The sequence below is a fragment of the Marmota flaviventris genome, chromosome 14 (assembly GCF_047511675.1).
Source record: "Marmota flaviventris isolate mMarFla1 chromosome 14, mMarFla1.hap1, whole genome shotgun sequence".
NCBI classification, from domain to species: domain Eukaryota; kingdom Metazoa; phylum Chordata; class Mammalia; order Rodentia; family Sciuridae; genus Marmota; species Marmota flaviventris.
The window spans coordinates 57189883-57209420 of record NC_092511.1 but is presented as its reverse complement, the minus strand read 5'-3'; the positions used below and the strand labels follow the sequence as shown (position 1 = coordinate 57209420).

General features: G+C 35.2%; 1 protein-coding gene across 2 annotated transcripts in view; it reads left to right on the top strand.

The window, feature by feature from the left end:
• The window catches only part of Gfpt1 (glutamine--fructose-6-phosphate transaminase 1), a 69305-nt gene that overhangs the window by 1580 nt on the left and 48187 nt on the right, over positions 1 to 19538 (top strand). For both annotated transcript variants that reach the window (XM_027934570.2, XM_071601665.1), the window contains exons 2-5: positions 8741 to 8848; positions 11207 to 11314; positions 14909 to 15034; positions 18611 to 18669. In XM_027934570.2, coding sequence (XP_027790371.1) covers positions 8741 to 8848; positions 11207 to 11314; positions 14909 to 15034; positions 18611 to 18669 — 401 coding nt within the window. The remainder of the gene's footprint in view (positions 1 to 8740; positions 8849 to 11206; positions 11315 to 14908; positions 15035 to 18610; positions 18670 to 19538) is intronic.

Sequence of the window (19538 nt, the reverse complement as noted above, 5' to 3'; positions counted from 1 at the left end):
TTAATCCCTGTTGTGCTCATGGCATTTAACTGCTTTTGAATGATGAGTTGTATGCCTGGTATTCTGATTGCAGCTCATTTCCTCATCTTGTTCCAGGAAAAAAGGGTGTCAAAGTAATATAAGATAAAAAAAAAAAAAAAAAAAAGACAGAAAAGATCTGATTTAGGAAAGGTTTATATAAGGGTGAAACTTTCAGGGTGGAGACTAAATATTGACAGTTTTCGCAAAGCCAATATAGAATATCCATTCAGCAGAGTTTTACTGTTGAGAAAACTCATTATAAAGAATAAATAAGCTAGTACAACATTTTAGGCATTTCTGAGGTGCTGTTTATAACCCTGGCCATAGTTTTACATGATTCCAGGTGGGGTCCAGAATTTATTTCCTCTATAATGCAAATTCTGAAAGTTAACTGTTAAGAAGGTGAGAGTTTGCCTTTATTTTGCTTCCATAGCTTAATCACCGAAGTGAAATTTGGTCAGAAAAATTGAGTGGAAATGAGAATAGATGGAAGCATTAGAAGTTTCTAAATATTTGAGGCTGGGTGCAGTAATACACTCCTGTAATCAAGCAACTTAGAAGGCTGAGGCAGGAGGATCACAAGTTTGCCACCCTCTGTAATTAAGCAAGAGTTATGTCTTGTTAAGAATGAAATAAAGAATAGAAAGGACTGGGAATGTAGCTCAGTGATAGAGTGCTCTTGGGTTCAATCCCCAGTAGGGGGGAAAAAAAGTAATTTACCTTGTGATTACTTGTTGCCTAGTTTAGTTTTTCTAAAAGATTATTTTGTTTCAACCTTATAAAATGTTGAAGCAGAAAAATAAGGATTGGAGTTTCTGTGATATTCTTTTTTCAATCAGATATACTGATAAAACTTAACATGTTTGTAACTTTTTATTGGATTGTTGAACAAAAAAAAAAAAGAGATCCTGTGGTCAGTCAGATTTGAGTAGCAACAGTGTGGCACTTTTTTTGGGGGGGGGGGGCTTAGAACCTTTAAGGGGTTAAAAGTAAGGATTGTGAATCTCTCAGAAAATAATAGGGTACCTGTTTTTCAAAATATTTTATCTTTCATTCTTGGTTCTTTGTAATACACTTGATTCTTTTTATTTGTATTACGTTTGGTTTTGCTGAGAGGGTATCAGGTCACTTAAACTGCTACTTAAACCTTTTCATAGGTTTTTGCTGTTTTTAAAAACATGGAATTTTACCCTTCTGATCTGATGCTATATGTAAATTTTGCAAATGAGGTTCTACTCAAAAGCAATGGGGGAATTTGTAATTTAAAAGTATCCTGAGATGTATCAATTTTTTTTTTTTTTGGTAATTGTATCATGTAATAGAGTTGGAGGTAATTGAAGGATTCCGAGACTGGCTGTTAGGATGAGTCATAAAACCAGTACTATTAACATCGTTAGAAATCATACTGGAATACTGGATATAAAGAAGTTCTGAGAGAAAATAATTAATTGCTTAATAAGCATTTCCTCAGTTTTGTTCCTTAGAAAGGGAGAAGTTAATAGGTGCTGATTATGAACAGTAAAAAATGGGAAAGGGTCTTGTATGTTACACACCTATTTGGGAAAACTGCTCTTTGAGATTCATGATTAGTAAGATTAAGGATTCTAAAAAGTCCCCAAACCTGTTAGTTTAGTTTAACCCAGTATTCTTAATTACTTTTTTAATAAAACCTCCTCATCCTTTTTTAGTATCCTGCAAAATAGTATTCTGTTTCTGTGGTTTGGAAATTCTTGACTATATTTCAGGTACCTAGAAAGTGTTAGAAGATACTTGAAGATATTTGAAGTGGTATCTTTATACTTGACACTCTGTCCTTTGGAGAGTTGACTAAAGCAAGGGAGTTCAAGTAATTGCTTTCTAGACAGGGGAAGCAAAATGAATACACACGGAATAGCTGTATGTGATAATCCACAGTCCTTGTTCATTATCATATTATAGACCACAAGAGGAAAGTAGAAATTCAGAGACTCAGAGAGACCTTTTAGGTATCTGTGTTAGACCAGGAGTATTCCTAATGATGGGGCATGATTCTTAGCTTGAGAAATAGTGTTGGCTGGTGGAGAGTGTTCTATGAGAGGTAATCATTGATGGCATCTATTACCTGTCTGTGAATGGAGTCAGAAATAGATTGAGAACCACCGTTGCCAGGGGTGTTGATGGAAGAGATGTAGGTTCCAGGAAAAGAGACCAAAGAAGAGTGGTTAAAGGCAAAAGAGTCCAGATAGTATCTTGCCTTGGGGAGTCTGCAAAAGGAGAAGAAGGTCGTTTTGTGTGTGCATGTATGTGGGTTGCTCTGTGTGTGTGTGTGTGTGTGTGTGCGTGCGCGCTGCTGGGATAGAATCCAGTGCCTTGAATATACTAGGCAAGTTCTCTACCACTGGGATATCCCCCAGCCAGAAGTCATTCATGATTTTTTTTTTTTTTTTTTTTAAAGAGAGAGTGAGAGAGAGAGAGAGGGAGAAAGAGAGAATTTTTTTTTTAAATATTTATTTTTTAGTTATTTGCAGACAAGACATCTTTGTTTGTATGTGGTGCTGAGGATCGAACCCGGGCCGCACGCATGCCAGGCGAGCGCGCTACCGCTTGAGCCACATTCCCAGCCCCATTCATGATTTTTTAAAAAATATCTTTATTTTACTTATTTCTTTTTATGTGGTGCTGAGAATCGAACCCAGGGCCTTACACATGCTAAGCAAATGCTCTACCACTGAGCTACAACCCCAGCCTGTCATTCATGGTTTAATATTCAGACAGAAGTTAATTGGATTTGTTTATAGAGAATCACCAGAGAAGTTGCACATATGAAGGTGGAAGGACCCAAGTTTGTGTTCAATAAAAGGGTGGCCAATACCAATAACAAAGAGGGAATATTTTGGGAATGGGGTCCCTTAGGAATGTTGAAAAGTTGTTTTCTTGAGCTATGGTTCCTGACCTATAAACTGAGAAGTCATTACAGGGTATTCATTGCTTGATTCATACTGTACACAATGTCTGTAAGTTGAATAAAAATTGTTCTAGATCATTGAATAATAAAAATTAGCGCACAAAATGTTCTGTATTTGTAAAGCTGAGGAATCACTCATCAAGAGCTACAAATAGGAGAGGCTAGCTTCAGAGGTTGGTATGGGGGATAATGTCTCTCTCTTGAATGTTTAGGGAAGGATGAGTGGTACATAGCATACTATAGTATTAGAAATGAAGATGAAGGTTTCAATTCTATAGTGAGAATCTACCAAAAATGAGAAAGAAGCTGAGAAGAGAGAAATAGGGATTGGAGAGTAATGTGTATTCTAGACTCTAAAATAATATGTGGGGGACGTTTGAAAGTTAGGCAAAGGATGAATTAACAGGATTGGTCAACAGTTTGGGAAGGCCCATATAAAAGTGGACTGAAATGAATGGATGAGTTCTGCATGTCTGTCATAGGTGGATACAGGGTTGGGACTCAGTAATAAGAGCACAGTGGTCCCAAAGGTGCTGACTTGGCAGAATGATAAAAAGTTGTAGTATGATGTGAATAGTCAGAAAGAAATGGGAAGGATAGATGGACTCTTTGAAGACTTGTGAGAGAAAGTAAATGCTTTTATCTTGAGAAAGATGATCACTTAGGCAGACTATGAGGGAGTGTGTTACTAGAAACTTTAGGACTTAACAGTGCTTTGAGCTCCAGAATATTAAATGTGCAAGATAGGTGTCTTGGAGCCCCATCCAGTGCAACACACAGTTTCAACAAGGTAGTGGAGACTTGAACCAGCACCTCCCATCCCCACATTCTGGGGATTGAACCTAGAATCTCAGATGTGCTAAGCCTGTGCTCTACTACTGAGCCATACTCCAAGCCAAACCAGAGTTTTGTAAATGGGGGGAAAAAAGATATAAAGCAATTTAAAAACCACAGAAGTAACTGAAATTCTTCACTGTGTTGTTACTCTGTTGTAATTTTTTCTTTGTTTTTAGGATTATTGAAAATGTTAAGCAGGTTGCAGTAGTGCACTTGGGAAGCTGAAGCAGGAGGATCCCAAGTTCTAGGCCAGCCTTGTAAATTTAGCAAGACTTTCTCTCAAAACAAAATGAAAAAGAGCTGGGAATGTAACTCAGTGATAGAGTGTTTGCCTTGAATTAGTGAGGTCCTTAATTCACAGTACTGCAGGAAAGAAAAGAAAAAATATTATCTCAAATAGTACTTCTTTTTTAAAAAGGAATCTCACATGTAGAATGTGACTGCATAATTATAATGCTGAATAGTTTTATGATAAGCATCAGATTGATGTGTATTAGTTTATTTGCATCATTTTAATAGCAAAGACTCAGACAAATCTTAGTAGGGAAGTAGTTATATAAAAAATGATAAATGTACTATATACTAGAATGCAATATTAAGTAGAATGAAGTACATGTTGTACATACATAGAAAGATCACCAACATCTTAAGTTAAAAAAGTACAGAACAATATGTATGCTATCATCACATTCATGTATTTTTTTTTTTTTTTAAGCCCTCTACACTGTGTACATCAAGGTTTGTAAATGTAGAAAAGTTCATAGCTAAAGGACAGGCATGATGTGTATGAGAAAGGGATTATTGGAACCTGTGCAGAAGTAGAAATGATTTTCATACTACATTCTATAGCATTTGTACTGTTTAAGTCTTTAATAATATGTAACCTGCATTATAAGAAAAAATAATTTAAAGCTAAGCGGCACTGTAGATGGCTTTTAAGATTCAGAAAGTATTAAATTTAGGGAATGAATTTGAAACTTATCACTAAGAGGTTACAATGTATGGGTCCCAGAATGTTGAAGCTGTCAATGAAAAAGTGACAAAGATCTTTTATTCATAAATACATAAATTGAGCCAGACTTAGCTAATACCTTGACTAGTCAATTAAGTTATATTCAGGTTTAACAGTCTTTATTTGGAACCAGATTGCTTACAACGAGAGTAGGTCTGAGAGTAGGTTGCCTATGAAATTTTTTATGCAGGGTGTTCATAGTGCTTTTATGTCACGTAGTTTTAGTTGCTATTTCTAAAAATGATACCTGTAGGTACAAGAATCTGCTTTAATAAACTATATACTGTTAATAAGAAAACTTACTCTCTGAAAAAGCATGCTGATTTGCAGGTAGAAAATCTCCTATGAGTACAACTACTTTGTGTAGTATTGGATTAATTACCAGAGATTGACCTTTTTAGACTTTGTAGTTTCCTTAATCACAAGTGTTTATTGGGAAGTTTTTGTTTCTTTTCTTGTAGTGGTAGGTATTGAATGCAGGACCTCATGCTTACTGGGGAAATGCTCTGCCACTGAGCTATATCTTCAGTCCTTATTCATTGGTAAATTTGATAAGACAAGTCAAAGGCCTAAAAATAAGGGTAATTAGTGATTTTTGTTCTTATTGTTGTTGTTGTTGTTGTTAAAATATATATTTTTTTAGTTGTAGATGGACAAAATGCCTTTATTTTATTTGTTTATTTTTATGTGTTGCTGAGGATCGAACCCACTGTCTCAGGCATACTAGGCAAGTGATCTACAACTGAGCTATAGCCCCAGCCCTAGTGATTTCTGTTCTTATAAGCACCATTTTGAGTATGAATGCCTTCCTGTGAACACATCCTACATGCTTAATTAGCTGGTTATTTGCTATTGTTATATTTTCCGGGCCATCCCAAAATTGCAGATAACCTAGCAAGTGGACTGTCTTGGGCCAGTAGTGCTGTTAAGGGGCAGGTCTGTAAAACTGACAGATTCAACTCCTTAGTTCCCATTTTCCTAACTAGATATGGCTTAGCTAATCCCCTTTCTTCATATACCTTTATTACTTTGATCTTAGAAAATTTCTCTACACATGTCATGGTATCCTTTCATCCTTTTCTTCCTTTTGGTTCCTTCCTAGATAATGTCAGGAAAAACATGTCTTGTTTTTTTTGCTTCCTTTAATCCTCTTCTTTTCTTTTACCAATAGCAAACCAAATAATAAAGATTGAAATGATTATTTGTAAAAGAGGAAACAGGTTTGAGTTGGAACTTGATATATGTGTTTCACTGAACCTAAGATGACACTGATTGGGAAATGCATCATTATCTGAACTGAAAAGAAAGAAAATATGCATATCTCTAAAGCTGGAGAAAGTGTTTTGAATATGCTTTCAAAATAACTAGTTCAGTTATCTGATTGTCTTTACCTTAAACCAGTCATGAATCTTAGTGTTGCTAATAGGGAAACAGCAAACAATATACATATATAGCCCTGGAAACCATTCTGCTCTTGATTGAGTTTTTTTTTTAAATATATTTTTTATGGAGATAGTATCCTTATTTATTTATTTTTATGTGGTACTAAGAAACAAACCCAGTGCCTCACACGTGGGAGGCAAGCACTCTGCCACTGAGCTACAGCCCCAGCCCCTTGATTGAGTTTTTCGTCTAATTCAATTAAGCCTATAGACTTTCCTCCAGGTTACAGGGAATACAAAGGATAGGAGAACTCCTTTATCCAAACTTTGCGGAAACAATTAGATCCATCCTGAACCGTGATACATTCAACAAGAAAATTGGCCCTGCCCTCTTTTGGGGAAAATGGAGCAGTTAGGGAGAGACTATTCCAGATTCAAATGTGAGTTATGATTCTTATTGAATCCTAGAATAAACAACTAGCTGTAAAAGACATATATATGTTTTTGATAATAGGGAAAATTTGGGAAGTTGTATTTTTTTGGTACTGGAGACTGGATCCCAGACCTTGAGTTTAACACTACCCATACCTGCTACCACTGTGTCCTATCTCTGAGCTACATCCCAAACCCTTTTTAAATTTTATTTTGGACAGGGTCTTGTTAAGTTTACCAATTTAGGTGATGATGATCTCTTAGGAGTGATAACATTGTGGTTTTATAGAAAAATGTTAATATTTTGTTACTTTGCTATTATTAATCTTTAATAATGTACTGTGAAAATTAATTTGGTAGGTACGATGTATGCAAACAAAATCATGTAAATTATTTAACAAAAAAATGAGGCCCAGAAGAGAAGTATAGTCTGTAGAGATGTTAAAAAGTGTTCAAACTGAAAGCAGGGAATAGTAGGAGGGCGTGCCTGTATTCCAGCAACTCAGGAGACTCAGGAGGAGAAGCACAAGTTCAAGGCCAGCCTTGGCAATTTAACAAGACCCTGTCCAAAATAAAATTTAAAAAAAATTTGGGATGTGGCTCAGAGGTAGGATACAGTGGTAGCAGGTATGGGTAGTGTTAAATTCAAGGCCTGGGGTCCAGCCTCCAGTACCACCAAAAAAAGGGAGGTCTAATGGATCATGAATGTCTCCAAAGCAATCTCAGAAGAAATCTCAGAATATCAAGCTGGATGGGGATTGTAGTTATTATCCTCAAATATCAGAGGTAGGAAATATTAGACCTGATTTACACCCCACATAATAGATGTTGTTAAATCTGTCATGGTTTTCCTTCCTATTCAGGAAATAGGGCCACTGAATCCTTTTCATTGATAGTTTGCAGCCACAACCAGTTAATAATTTGTTGGCATCTGCTGTGAAACCTGTTGGTTACCATTTCAAAGCTGTTCATTTCACAGAAGGGGAAGCTTAGTCAGGGCAGTAGAGTGGAAAACTTTGGGAATACACATGAATTAAAGGAATTAATAGGATTTCTTCAACCCAAGAGTACTTTTTAATGAGGTAACAAATGTTTGGTATGAATTTAATTAGTTTATGAAGTAATTAAAATTTTATAAGTTGGGGGAGGTTGGGTATCAATTTAGAAGATCTTTTTGCTGTTTTTGAAAAATGTACTTAGGATTTTAAGATTCATACATCTAACCAAATTAAACCAATTAAATTGGAGTTAGAAGTAATATCAAAGTAAAAGGCTGCTGTTGAGTTCATGTTTTTAAAACAGTGGATTTAATGCTAGCTACATCACTTTGAATCTTCTTTTTAATAAAATATTGAGTCTGTAACTCACCTTAAAAAGTTTATTTTTAGGGGCTGGGGATGTGGCTCAAGTGGTAGCGCGCTCGCCTGTCCCGGGTTCAATCCTCAGCACCACATACAAACAAAGATGTTGTGTCCACTGAAAACTAAAAGAAAATAAATATTAAAAAATTCTCTCTCTCTCTCTCTCTCTCTCTCTCTTTTAAAAAAAAAAAAGTTTATTTTAGGTGGGAGCAGGGGCACATTCGTGTAGTTCCAGCTACTTGGGAAGCTGAGGCAGGAGGATCACTTGATCCCAGTAGTTTGAGGCCAGTCTGAGCAACATAGTAAGACACCATCTCTTAAAAACAAAAAATCCCAAGTCCCCAGTTTGTTTTATATAATTAGCCTTTAAATTATTTTAACAAATTGGTGTTAAATCATTGTATTTCATTTTTAATCTTCAAATGTATTACTTTTTTTGAGGGGGGTACCAGGGATTGAACTCAGGGGCACTCAACCACTGAGCCATATACTCAGCCCTATTTTGTATTTTATTTAGAGTCAGGGTCTCACTGAGTTGCTTAGTGTCTCACAGTTGCTGAGGCTGGCTTTGAACTTGAGATCTTCCTGCTTCAGCCTCTCAAATAGCTAGTATTACAGGTTTCTGGCACTATGCCTGGATGATTTTTTTGAAAACAAAATCTAGCTTCACATTTTTGAACATCCCAGGCATAATTATGTCAATTTTAATTTATTAATCAGAATTTTCCATTAAATATTTGTTTGTTTGCAGGTATATTTGCATACTTAAACTACCATGTTCCTCGCACAAGACGAGAAATATTGGAGACCCTAATCAAAGGCCTTCAGAGATTAGAATACAGAGGATATGATTCTGCAGGTATTTCCTTCTTAAAAAATATGGGTTTTGCATGATTCTTGATCGAAATAGGGTGTTTTTATTATTATTTATTATTTTTATTTATTATTATTTTTTATATTTATATTTAATGGCTATTTTTAAAAAATTTTATGAATCCAACTCTGAAGAATTTTTATATTCTATCATATTTAAAAGGGTTGTTTATATAATTATTAACAGTGTTTCTATAAAAACAAATCATATGGTACAGCTTCATGGGAACAGAATTGTTGATTTTAATAAAATATTGAGTCTGTAACTCACCTTAAAAAGTTTAAGATTTACTGTATAAATCTTTTCTTTCCTATAACTTTCTTTTTCTCCATGGATCCATGCTTTATCATATAAACTGATCTGAGATTTTTCTATTTTATATACATGGCAAACCAAATAAAGATAACTTTCTGGCAACTTATGTTTGACTTTAGTTCCCCCTTATGTTGAGGGTCCACAAGACTGCCCTCAGATTCCATGCTTCCTTAGGATGGCTCATGGTTGTGATTTATTATAGCAAAAGAATACAAAGCAAAGGGATAAGGTATGTGAGGTGAAGTCTAGAGGAAACCAGACACAACAAGCTTCCAAGAGTTTTATGGTGGAGTCACACAGGATGCCCTTGATTTTTCTAGCAACAATTTGTGACAACACATGTGAAAAGTCTATCAGGGAAGCTCATTAGTGACTCAGTGTCCAAGGTTTTTTGTTGGGAGGTGGTCACATAAGCTTCAATTGTCTAATTCTCAACTCCCAGAAGAAAAGCAGATGTTCTGCATAAGCTACATTGTTTGCATGAGTAGTTTAGGCACTGCAAGCCACTCTTACTCCATCAGGTGGCAAGAATCCTGAAATGCACATTCTCAAATGCCAGCCACATGCCACCTTGAGAGCAGGCCTTCCTAAGGATAGCAGGGTTAGACCTCTTTTCTGTACACTTAACATTGCTACATGGAATGGGCATTTATCTTCCTTGACTTCCCTTAGTAATAGAAAGTCAACTCCTTGCTTACTTTATTCTTGAAATCCTCCTTTCTTAGCTTTTCTGACAATGTATCTTTTCATATAGATGCTGATCATTTATTTTCTGTCAGTTTTAGAGACTCCTTCTGTCTATTGCTTAAATATGAATATTCTGTAAGATTCTTCCCTTGGCTCACTGGTGGGTGAGCTCTGATTACATCAACTTCCTGTGTGTTGGTGATTTAGAATCTGCATGTATTTTTAATCCAGGTGTATTTCCCAAGTTGCCAGAAAACCTGTGTTTCCAGCTGCCTCCTAGAAATTTTTTCTGGACAGATGACAGTATTACGAACTTTGTATATTCAGAATTGAACTGAATACATAGCACTTCTCACCCACTCCATTCTGTTCTGTGTCCCTTTTATCAATAATCATTCAAAAAGTTCTTTGAGCCTAAGTGGTGTCCTAGAATTCTCCTTTCTCACCTCATATTCAGGGTATTCTGTTTCTCAGTATCCCTATCTTCATTGCCACTATTTAATTCAGGCTCTCTTTATTTTTGCTTTGCTGCAACTGTATCTTCTGGTAGCTGCTTTATCCTTTTTCTCCCTCTCCATCTCATCCTCTACACCATTTCCAGAGAAAATTTATCAAATGTTTTTGCCATATTATTTCCCATTTTTGCCATTATTATTTCTCTGCTTGAAATGAGTGGTTTCCCAGTACCATTAGGGCAATTTTTTTTTTTCAAATTCCTTAGCAATTTAAGTAGAATCTCTAGAAATGCTTTTTAAAATAATATCTATTTTTTAGTTGTCGTTGGACACAATATCTTTATTTATTTATTTTATGTGGTGCTGAGGATCGAACCCAGGGCCTCGCCTGTGCTAGGCAAGCGCTCTACTGCTGAGCCACGACCCCAGCCCCTCTAGAAATGCTTTCTTGACCTTCCCTCCTTATCTGCCTTCTAAGGCATATGCCCCTCTTCTCCATTTCTCCATTGTGTTCCAATCACAACCTGTAGTACTTTTATTATAACTTAAATACACTGTTTTCCTTATCTATCTTTTTAACAATCTTTGAAGTTTGAGTACAGAAACCGAAGTCATTTTCTTTTGTTTTGATACTGGGAATTGAACCCAGGCCTTGTGTATGCTAGGCAAGCTCTCTACCCCTGAGCTACTACACCTCCAGCCTTGTTTTCATTTTTGTGTCAAGCAGCTATCATGTTATTTGACACCTAATATGTTTTTAGTAAATGTTAAATTGATAAATGAATTATTTGAAAATGTAATAATTTTAAATTAAGAATTTTGCTTCATATTGATAATCTTGGATATAGCCAATGTCTAAATCTTGTTCTGTTTCTTTGTGTCTTAGGTGTGGGTGTTGATGGAGGCAATGACAAAGATTGGGAAGCCAATGCCTGCAAAATTCAACTCATTAAGAAGAAAGGAAAAGTTAAGGCATTGGATGAAGAAGTTCACAGTAATGTACTTAGTTTGATTTTTGCCCCTCTCCCCACTAAATACCGCATATTTTGGAACCCATTTTGAGGATAATGATTCTTAAAGTTGAAGCAAGGGAAGAAAAGTTCTTTTGTTACTATTTGGATTGGCTTTAAATTGTACATGAGCTTTAAAAATGATCATAACAACTAGGAAAGGAAAGTAGTTACATAGGGTTCAGAGCAAGCTCAGTGTCTTAAAATGAAGTAGCTTCAGAACTGCCATACCTGAGAAAGGAAGGGCTATTTGTAGGACAAAAGCTGTTTTTAGTGGTGCCCTTGTTCATGTGTCTTCACTTGGTGGTTTTCACTTTACTTAATAATGGCCCCAAAACATAAGAGTAATGATGCTGACAATTCAAACATACTAAAGAGAAGCCATGAAATACTTTTTTGATAAAAGATGTTAGTTTTCTCCTTAACAAAAAAAGGAAAGTCGTAAGCAGAGGTTGCTAACATCTATAGTAAGGATGAATCTGTGAAATTATGAAGAAGAAAAGAGAAATTTGTGCCAGTTTTTCTGTCACTCCTCAAACTGCAAAAATTATGGCCATAGTGTATGATAAGTGCTTAGTTAAGATAGAAAAGGTATTAAGTTTGTGTGTCATGTATATATAGGAAAACACATGGTATATATAGGGTTTGGTACTATCTGCAATATCAGCCATCCACAGGGTGGGTGAGATGGGAGGAACGCTTGAAATCTATCCCTTATTGACAAAGTGGAACTACTGTATATTTTTCTGCAGAGGTGCAGAGGTGCAGAGGTGCAGAGGTGGTGTACCAGGGATTGAACTCAGGAACACTGGACCACTGAGCCACATCCCCAGCCCTATTTTGTATTTTATTTAGAGACAGGGTCTCACTGAGTTGCTTAGTGCCTCACTATGGCTGAGGCTGGCTTTAAACTCATGATCCTCCTGTCTCAGTTTCCTGAGTTGTTGGGATTACAGGCATGTGCCACCTTGCCTGGCTGTATAATTTAATATAGCTTCTAGCATTTCTGCAGCATTATTTTTTTAAATATGTAGTTTTTTTTTAATTAGAGCATTGTAATTATACATAGTATTTTGGTTCATTTTGACAAAATAACACATGTAGGGATTTAATTTCAATTCTTGTTACCCCTTTTCCCCCTCCCCTTTATCCCCCTATTCTCCCTTCTGTGTTGATCTTTCTTTTACTCCTTTATTCATTTATTTTTGATTGGTATATTCTACATATAAAGGTGAAATACCCTTTGAACATTTATATTTGTATATAATATGATTTTCTTAAATTCATTCCATATTTCTTCCTTTTTCCAATTCTTTCCTCCCTCCCTCTTGTTCTCCTTGTGTTCCACTGATCTTCCCCTTATCTTTATGATACCTTGCCCCCTCCCCTACAGCCCCCTCCCCCATTGTCTTCTTTCTCTTATTTTGTTCCAGCTTTCACATGAAAGAAAACACTGGACTCTGATTTTTCTGAGTCTGGCTTATTTCATTTAGCATGACTTTCTCCATTTCCATCCATTTACCGGCAAACACTGTTATTTTATCTTACTTATGGCTGAGTAAAACTCCTGTTGTGTATATTATATCATATTTTTGATCGTTCATCTATTGACACACATTGGGGTTGATTCCATAATTAGTGATTGTGAATTATGCTGTTGTAAACATTGAAGTAGCTGTACCTGTATGTTGATTTTAGTTCATTTGGATTAATACCAGAGAGTGGAATAGCTGGATCATATGGTAGTTTCATTCCTAAATTTTTGAGGAATCTCTGCGCGTCTTTCCATAGTAATTGTACTAATTTGCAGTCCCACCAACAATGTATGAATGTGTTTTTCTCCACATGCTCACCAGAGTTTATTATTTTTTTGTGTTTTTGATAATTGCTACTTTAACTAGAGTAAGATGAAATTTTAGTACCTTTTTTTTTTTTTGGTGATGCTGGGGATTGAACACCAGGCATTATGCCTGTGAGACAGGCACTTTGCCAACTGAATTATGTCCCCAGCCCTTTAGTGTAGTTTTGATGTGCATTTCTCTGATTGCTAGATATGTTAAACATTTTTTTCATATATTTCTATTTGTGTTTCTTCTTTTGAGAAATGCCTGTTTAGTTTTTTTTTTTTTTGACCATTTATCAATTGGGTTATTTGTGTGTTTTTTTTTTTTTGGCATTGACTTCTTATATACTTTGGATATTAATTGCCTGTCAGAGGAGTAGCTGGCAAAGATTTTTTTCTTGTTCTATAGGCTCTCTATGTTCTTGATCACTTCCTTTGCTATGAAGATGCTATTTAATTTGATGGCCATTCCACTTGTTGCTTCTTGGTTTTATTTCTTGAGCTTTAGGGGTCAAACTTGGAATGGAACCACCATTTGACCCTGTTATCCTACACCTCAGTTTATACCTGAAGGACTTAAAATTGACATACTACAGTGATACAGTCACTTCAGTGTTTATGGCAGCTAAGTTCACAATAGCCAAGCCCTCCTAATTGGAATAAGTTATACTTATTCTATGTATGTATAATATTTCAAAATATACTCTACTGTCATGTTTTTAAAAAAAAGGCTGTCTTTTCTCCAGCATATTTTTTTGGCACCTTTGTCAGATATCAGATAGTTGTAAGTATGTGGGTTTGTCTCTCTGTCTTCTATTCTATTCCATAGATCTTCACATCTATTTTGATGTCAATACCATGCTGTTTTTACTACTATAACTCTGTAGTATAATTTGAGATTCAGTCTTGGGATACTTCCTACATCACTTTTCTTGTTCAGAATAGCTTTGGCTATTCTGGGTCTCTTATTCTTTCAAATAAATTTAAAGACTGTTTTTTATAGTTCTGTGAAGAATATCATTGGTATTTCGATGGGGATTGTATTGAATCTGTATATTGCTTTTGATAATATGGCCATTTTGACAGTATTAATTCTACCTATCCAAAAACATGGGAGGTCTTTCCATCTTTTGAGGTAAGGTTTTCTGTGATTTCTTCCTTCAGTGTTTTCATTGTAGAGTTCTTTCACTTTCTTGGTTAGATTAATGCCCAGATTTTTTTTTTTTCCAGGTTATTGTGAAAGGGATGGTTTTCCCTGATTTCTTTCTCAGCTGAATTACTATTGGAGTATAGAAATGTTACTGATTTATGAGTGTTGATCTTGTATTCTACTACTTTGCTGAATTAATTTATCAGCTCTAGAAGTCTTCTGGTGGATTTTTTTTGGGGTCTTCTAGATATAGGATCATGTTGTCAGCAAACAATTATGGTTTGACTTCTTTTTTCAATTTGAATCCCTATAGTTTCCTTCTCTTGCCTGATTACTTTGGCTGGAGTTTCGAGAACTCTATTAAATAGGAGTGGTGGGAGTGGACACCATTATCTTATTCCTGATTTTAGAGGAAAACCTTTCAGTTTTCTCTATTCAGTATGATGTTGGCTTTGGGTTTGTCATATATAGCCTTTATAATCTTGAGATATGTTTCCCTTATACCTATTTTCTCCAGTGTTTTTAACATGAATGGTTGTCTGTAGCATTATTTAATACTGGGTTTTTTTATTTTATCTTCTTCAGAACAACAAGATATGGATTTGGATATAGAATTTGATGTACACCTTGGAATAGCTCATACCCGTTGGGCAACACATGGAGAACCCAATCCTGTCAATAGCCACCCCCAGCGCTCTGATAAAAATAATGGTATGAACATATTCTGTGTGCTTTGAATGATTATAGAGGGTCAATAATGGGAGGAAGAATGAAGGCTCATATGTTTTTGTTATCTTAATTTGGAGAATTTCAGATATATTCAGAAATAGAGAGCATATAAAACCTGATACTTCTATTTCCCAGCTTTAACATTTATGCAGAACATGACCAATTAAGTTTATTTTTTGTTTTGAAAGTCAATAGATATCATATTGTAGTTTGATGACTCTTCAGTATTTATTTTTTGAGGTACTAGATGTTAAACCTAGTGCTTCACACATGCTAGGCAAGTGCTCTACCACTGAACTACATCCCAACTTTTTAAATTTTGTTTTGAGCTGGTCTCATTAAGTTGCCCAGGCTGGCCTTGGATTTGTGGTGCTTTTGCCTCAGCCTCCTTGGTACCTGGGATTACAGGTGTGTACCACTGTCCCTGTAGATAGACACACACACACACATTTATATTTATAAATATATATACATTTGCTTTTGATACTGGGGATTGAACCCAGGGGCACAGGGGCACTTTACCACTGTCTTATATCCCTATTCCTTTTTTTTAAAAAATTATTTTTATTTGTTTATTTTTATGTGGTACTAGGGACCGAACCCAGGGCCTCACGCATGCGAGGCAAGCGCTCTACCACTGAGCTACAACTCTAGCCCCATCCCCATGCCTTTTTATTTTTTATTTTGAGATAGAGTTTACTAAGTTGCTTAGGGCCTTGCTAAGTTGCTGAGGCTGCCCTCGGACTTGCATTTCTCTTCCCACATCATTGGGATTACAGTGACCATGTCTACAGTGCCTGTATATTTTGTATAAATTGGTATGATATTTGTTTTCCTCTGGAGGTACAAAATGTTTTTCTTTTTGTGCTGTTAGCAGCCATTGATGATCATTGCCATAATTAATTTGTGTAAAATTTAAAGATAAAACAGTGTGGTTTTAAATTTCCAATTCAGGTCCAGGGATATAAGGTTTTTTACTGAATCTCCTTGATCTGATATCTGTTTTTCCTTTCAAGCATGCTTAACCACTCTCAACATCTGCAATATCTTTATTTAATTTACCCCCTGGTATTCATAATAACAATAATAATACCAACATGACCATAACAGTATGTTTACTGAAAACTCTTTTTCTTTAAATAATTTTTTAGTTGTCAATGGACTTTATTTTATTTATTTATATGTGGTGATAAGAATTGAACCCAGTGCCTCACACATGCTAGACAAGCACTCTACCACTGAGCCACAACCCCAGTGCTGAAAACTCTTATTTAAAACTTTTAAAATTATTGTCATTATCCTTAGGGATGTATAATTAAATTAGTGTGTTTTAGGGTCATTGGAACAGTGTCTCTATATGGTTGTGCTACCAGTTGGTTATAGCATTATGTTAATATATTTAATTTAGTTTTTAGGAATTTATTTTCTTAGCTGGGTGCAGTGGTGCATGCCTATAATCACAGCTACTCAGGAGCCTGAGGCAGGAGGACCAGAAGTTTGAGGTCTACATGGGCAGTTCAGCAAGACCCATTCTCAAAATAAAATACAAAGGGCTGTGGACATAGCTTACTAGTAGAGCACTTGCATAGAATGTGCAAGGCCCTGGGTTTGTTTTTATTTCCCCAGTGCTGGAAAAAAAATAATCTTATTAAAATTATTTAATATTTTGAAACCACATCGGTAGAACAAAGCATATTAAAAGAAGTCTAGGGGCTTCTGGAATAGAAAGAATGCATGTTTAATATGTGTGAGGCCTTGGGGTTCAATCCTCGGCACCAAAAAAGAAGTCTTAACTCTATATTGTAATTTTTTTTTTTTTGTGATGGTGCTTAGAATAAAACCCAGGACCTTATGCATGCTTGACAAGTGTATATTAGTGAGCAATACACCAGTTCTTTAAACAGTTTTTTTAAGTCTGTTCTTCCCTTTAAAATGTAAGCAAATGCATATAGTTGAGTATGTGTGTGTGTATGTTCTTTTTGATTTTATAATTTAATTTAGAAGCTGCCTATTAAGTTTTCTGTGTCTCAATAATATGGAAATGAATTCTAGTGTTAGCAAACACTCAGATTTTTAACACTGAGAAGACCTTTATAAAAGAGTCCTAAAAAGTTGTATCTAAATTGTGTTTTGAGATTTTGGCTTTAAGTTAAGGCTTTTTGTCAACTACTTATGATTCTATGTTCTAACATTTAATTTTTTCTTACATTTATTTTTATAGTTGATATCATCTACTAAATGTCTAATGAAAGTATTTTTTAGTTTATAATGCATTTTAGTTCAGGTTCATTTACTATCAAACCCAGATGTCAAATCTTTAGGTATATTAAAAACATTATGATGATGTCATAAAAAATTAGATTTGGTCAGAAACCAGTGACCTGCTAGTAGTCACAGCTGATTTAGGGAGACTTGAGTCAGGAGAATCACTTGAGCTCAGGAGTTTGAGACAAACCTCAAAAACATAGTGAGACCCCATCTCAAAAAGGAGGAAAAAAAAATTGGATTTAGTAATTTTTCTCCTGACATGTGAACTTTAATAAATCCACATGGGTAGTTTTACATACTCTGCCAGTGGCTACAAATAATGTTATTGACTCTTGATTATTTATTCTGACATTTTTAAAAGTTATTTAGTAAGAATAGGTTAAAATGATTCCCAAATCATATTTACTTGCTCTTGGAATGATATTTTGTCAATTTTTATGTGACAGTCCAGGAATGATCAGGATCTCAGGCAAGTAAATTTAACTATGAAACTGAATAACTGGGCTGGGGTTGTGGCTCAGTGGTAGAGTGCTTGCTTAGCACGCGGGAAGCCCTGGGTTGATCCTCAGCACCACATAAAAATAACTAAATAAAATAAAGGTATTGTGTCCAACTACAACTAAAATAAATAAATAAATACTTTTAAAAAACCTGAATAACTATCTGGTTATTCTTGGTGAGTTTCTTAACTTTAGATCTTTTAACTCAGAGTAAATCAGATGATTGTAGTAGTTTTGAAAGGCCTTTTCTTTAAATTTATACTGAGAAAAGAATGAACTGAGAAATGAGAATGAGTTAATTAGTTCAGGGGCTGGGGTTGTGGCTCAGAGGTAGAGCACTTGTGTACCATGAGTGAGACATTGGGTTCGATCCTCAGCACCACATAAAAATAAAATAAAGATATTATGTCCACCTATAACTAAAAAATAAATATTAAAAAAAAGAGTTAGTTAGTTCAGCTTTCTCAGTTTACAAATGAGGAAGCAGGCCCAGTAAGCTTTCTCCTTTCGCCTGGTAGTATGGGATAGTAATTTAGCCACAACTGAAATTAATGTCTTTAGAATTCCAGTTTATTATTGTTTTCTTGCTATATGCACTATCCTAGCACAATATACTCCTGCTAAGCCACATAATACTGCTAATCTACCTGGTGATAATCTAATAATGAGAAATAGATAATACTTGATTCCACCAAGAAGTATAGACTTAAGAAAAATCTGTTCATAATAATAGTTAATTATAGCATTTATCAAACTTTTCATCATCACTGCTTTTATTTATATCTTTTAGAATTTATTGTTATTCATAATGGAATCATCACCAACTACAAGGACTTGAAAAAGTTTTTGGTAAGTAAAGTCACCTCAAAAGACACTGTCTTCTAGAATATCTCTAGATCAGTGAGATTATTTCTTAGGATGTGCAACACCATCTTAGTATGATCAGATAATTTCTAAGACAGTTTCAAGAGTTTGATGGTTTATTGACTGGAACAATTCTGTTTTCCTATATGAGAAGGCAATAATTATTTGACTTTATTATAAGTGACCAAACTTTAAATAAAATTGTAGTTTTGAGGGTTGGTAGCTTAGTGGTAAAGTGTTTGCTTAGCATTCACAAGGTGCTGGGTTTGATCCCTGGCAATGCAAAAATTTAAAAAAAAATTTTTTTAAAGAGGTTTTTTTCTGGTACATCTTTGCTATGAAAGTCCCTATTTGATATATTTGTAAAAATTCTAGTACAAATAACAAGAGCCAGTAAAGATTAAATGAAAGATCCTTGTCCTAACTAGCCATATGTTCTATTATAATGATTCATACTGGTGACCTTCTCAGGCTTATCCAATTGAGCTTTCTGTAGTGATGGAAACATTTTTTGTTTTTTCTTTTGCAGTAACCACCATCCACATTAGACTGTTGACCTGGTGCGACTGAGAAATTGAATTTTAAATTTTATTTAAATTTAGATAGCCACATATAGCTCATGACTATTTTATTTTATTATACCATCATCTAAAAAAGAACTGGCATATTCATTATAAAACTGGTGTTTTGGGCTGGGGATGTGGCTCAAGCGGTAACAGGCTTGCCTGGCATGCGCCGGGCGCTGGGTTTGATCCTCAGCACCACATAAAATAAAAAATGAAGATGTTGTATCCACCGAAAACTGAAAAATAAATATTAAAAAATTCTCCCTCTCTCTTCTCTCTCTGTCTCTC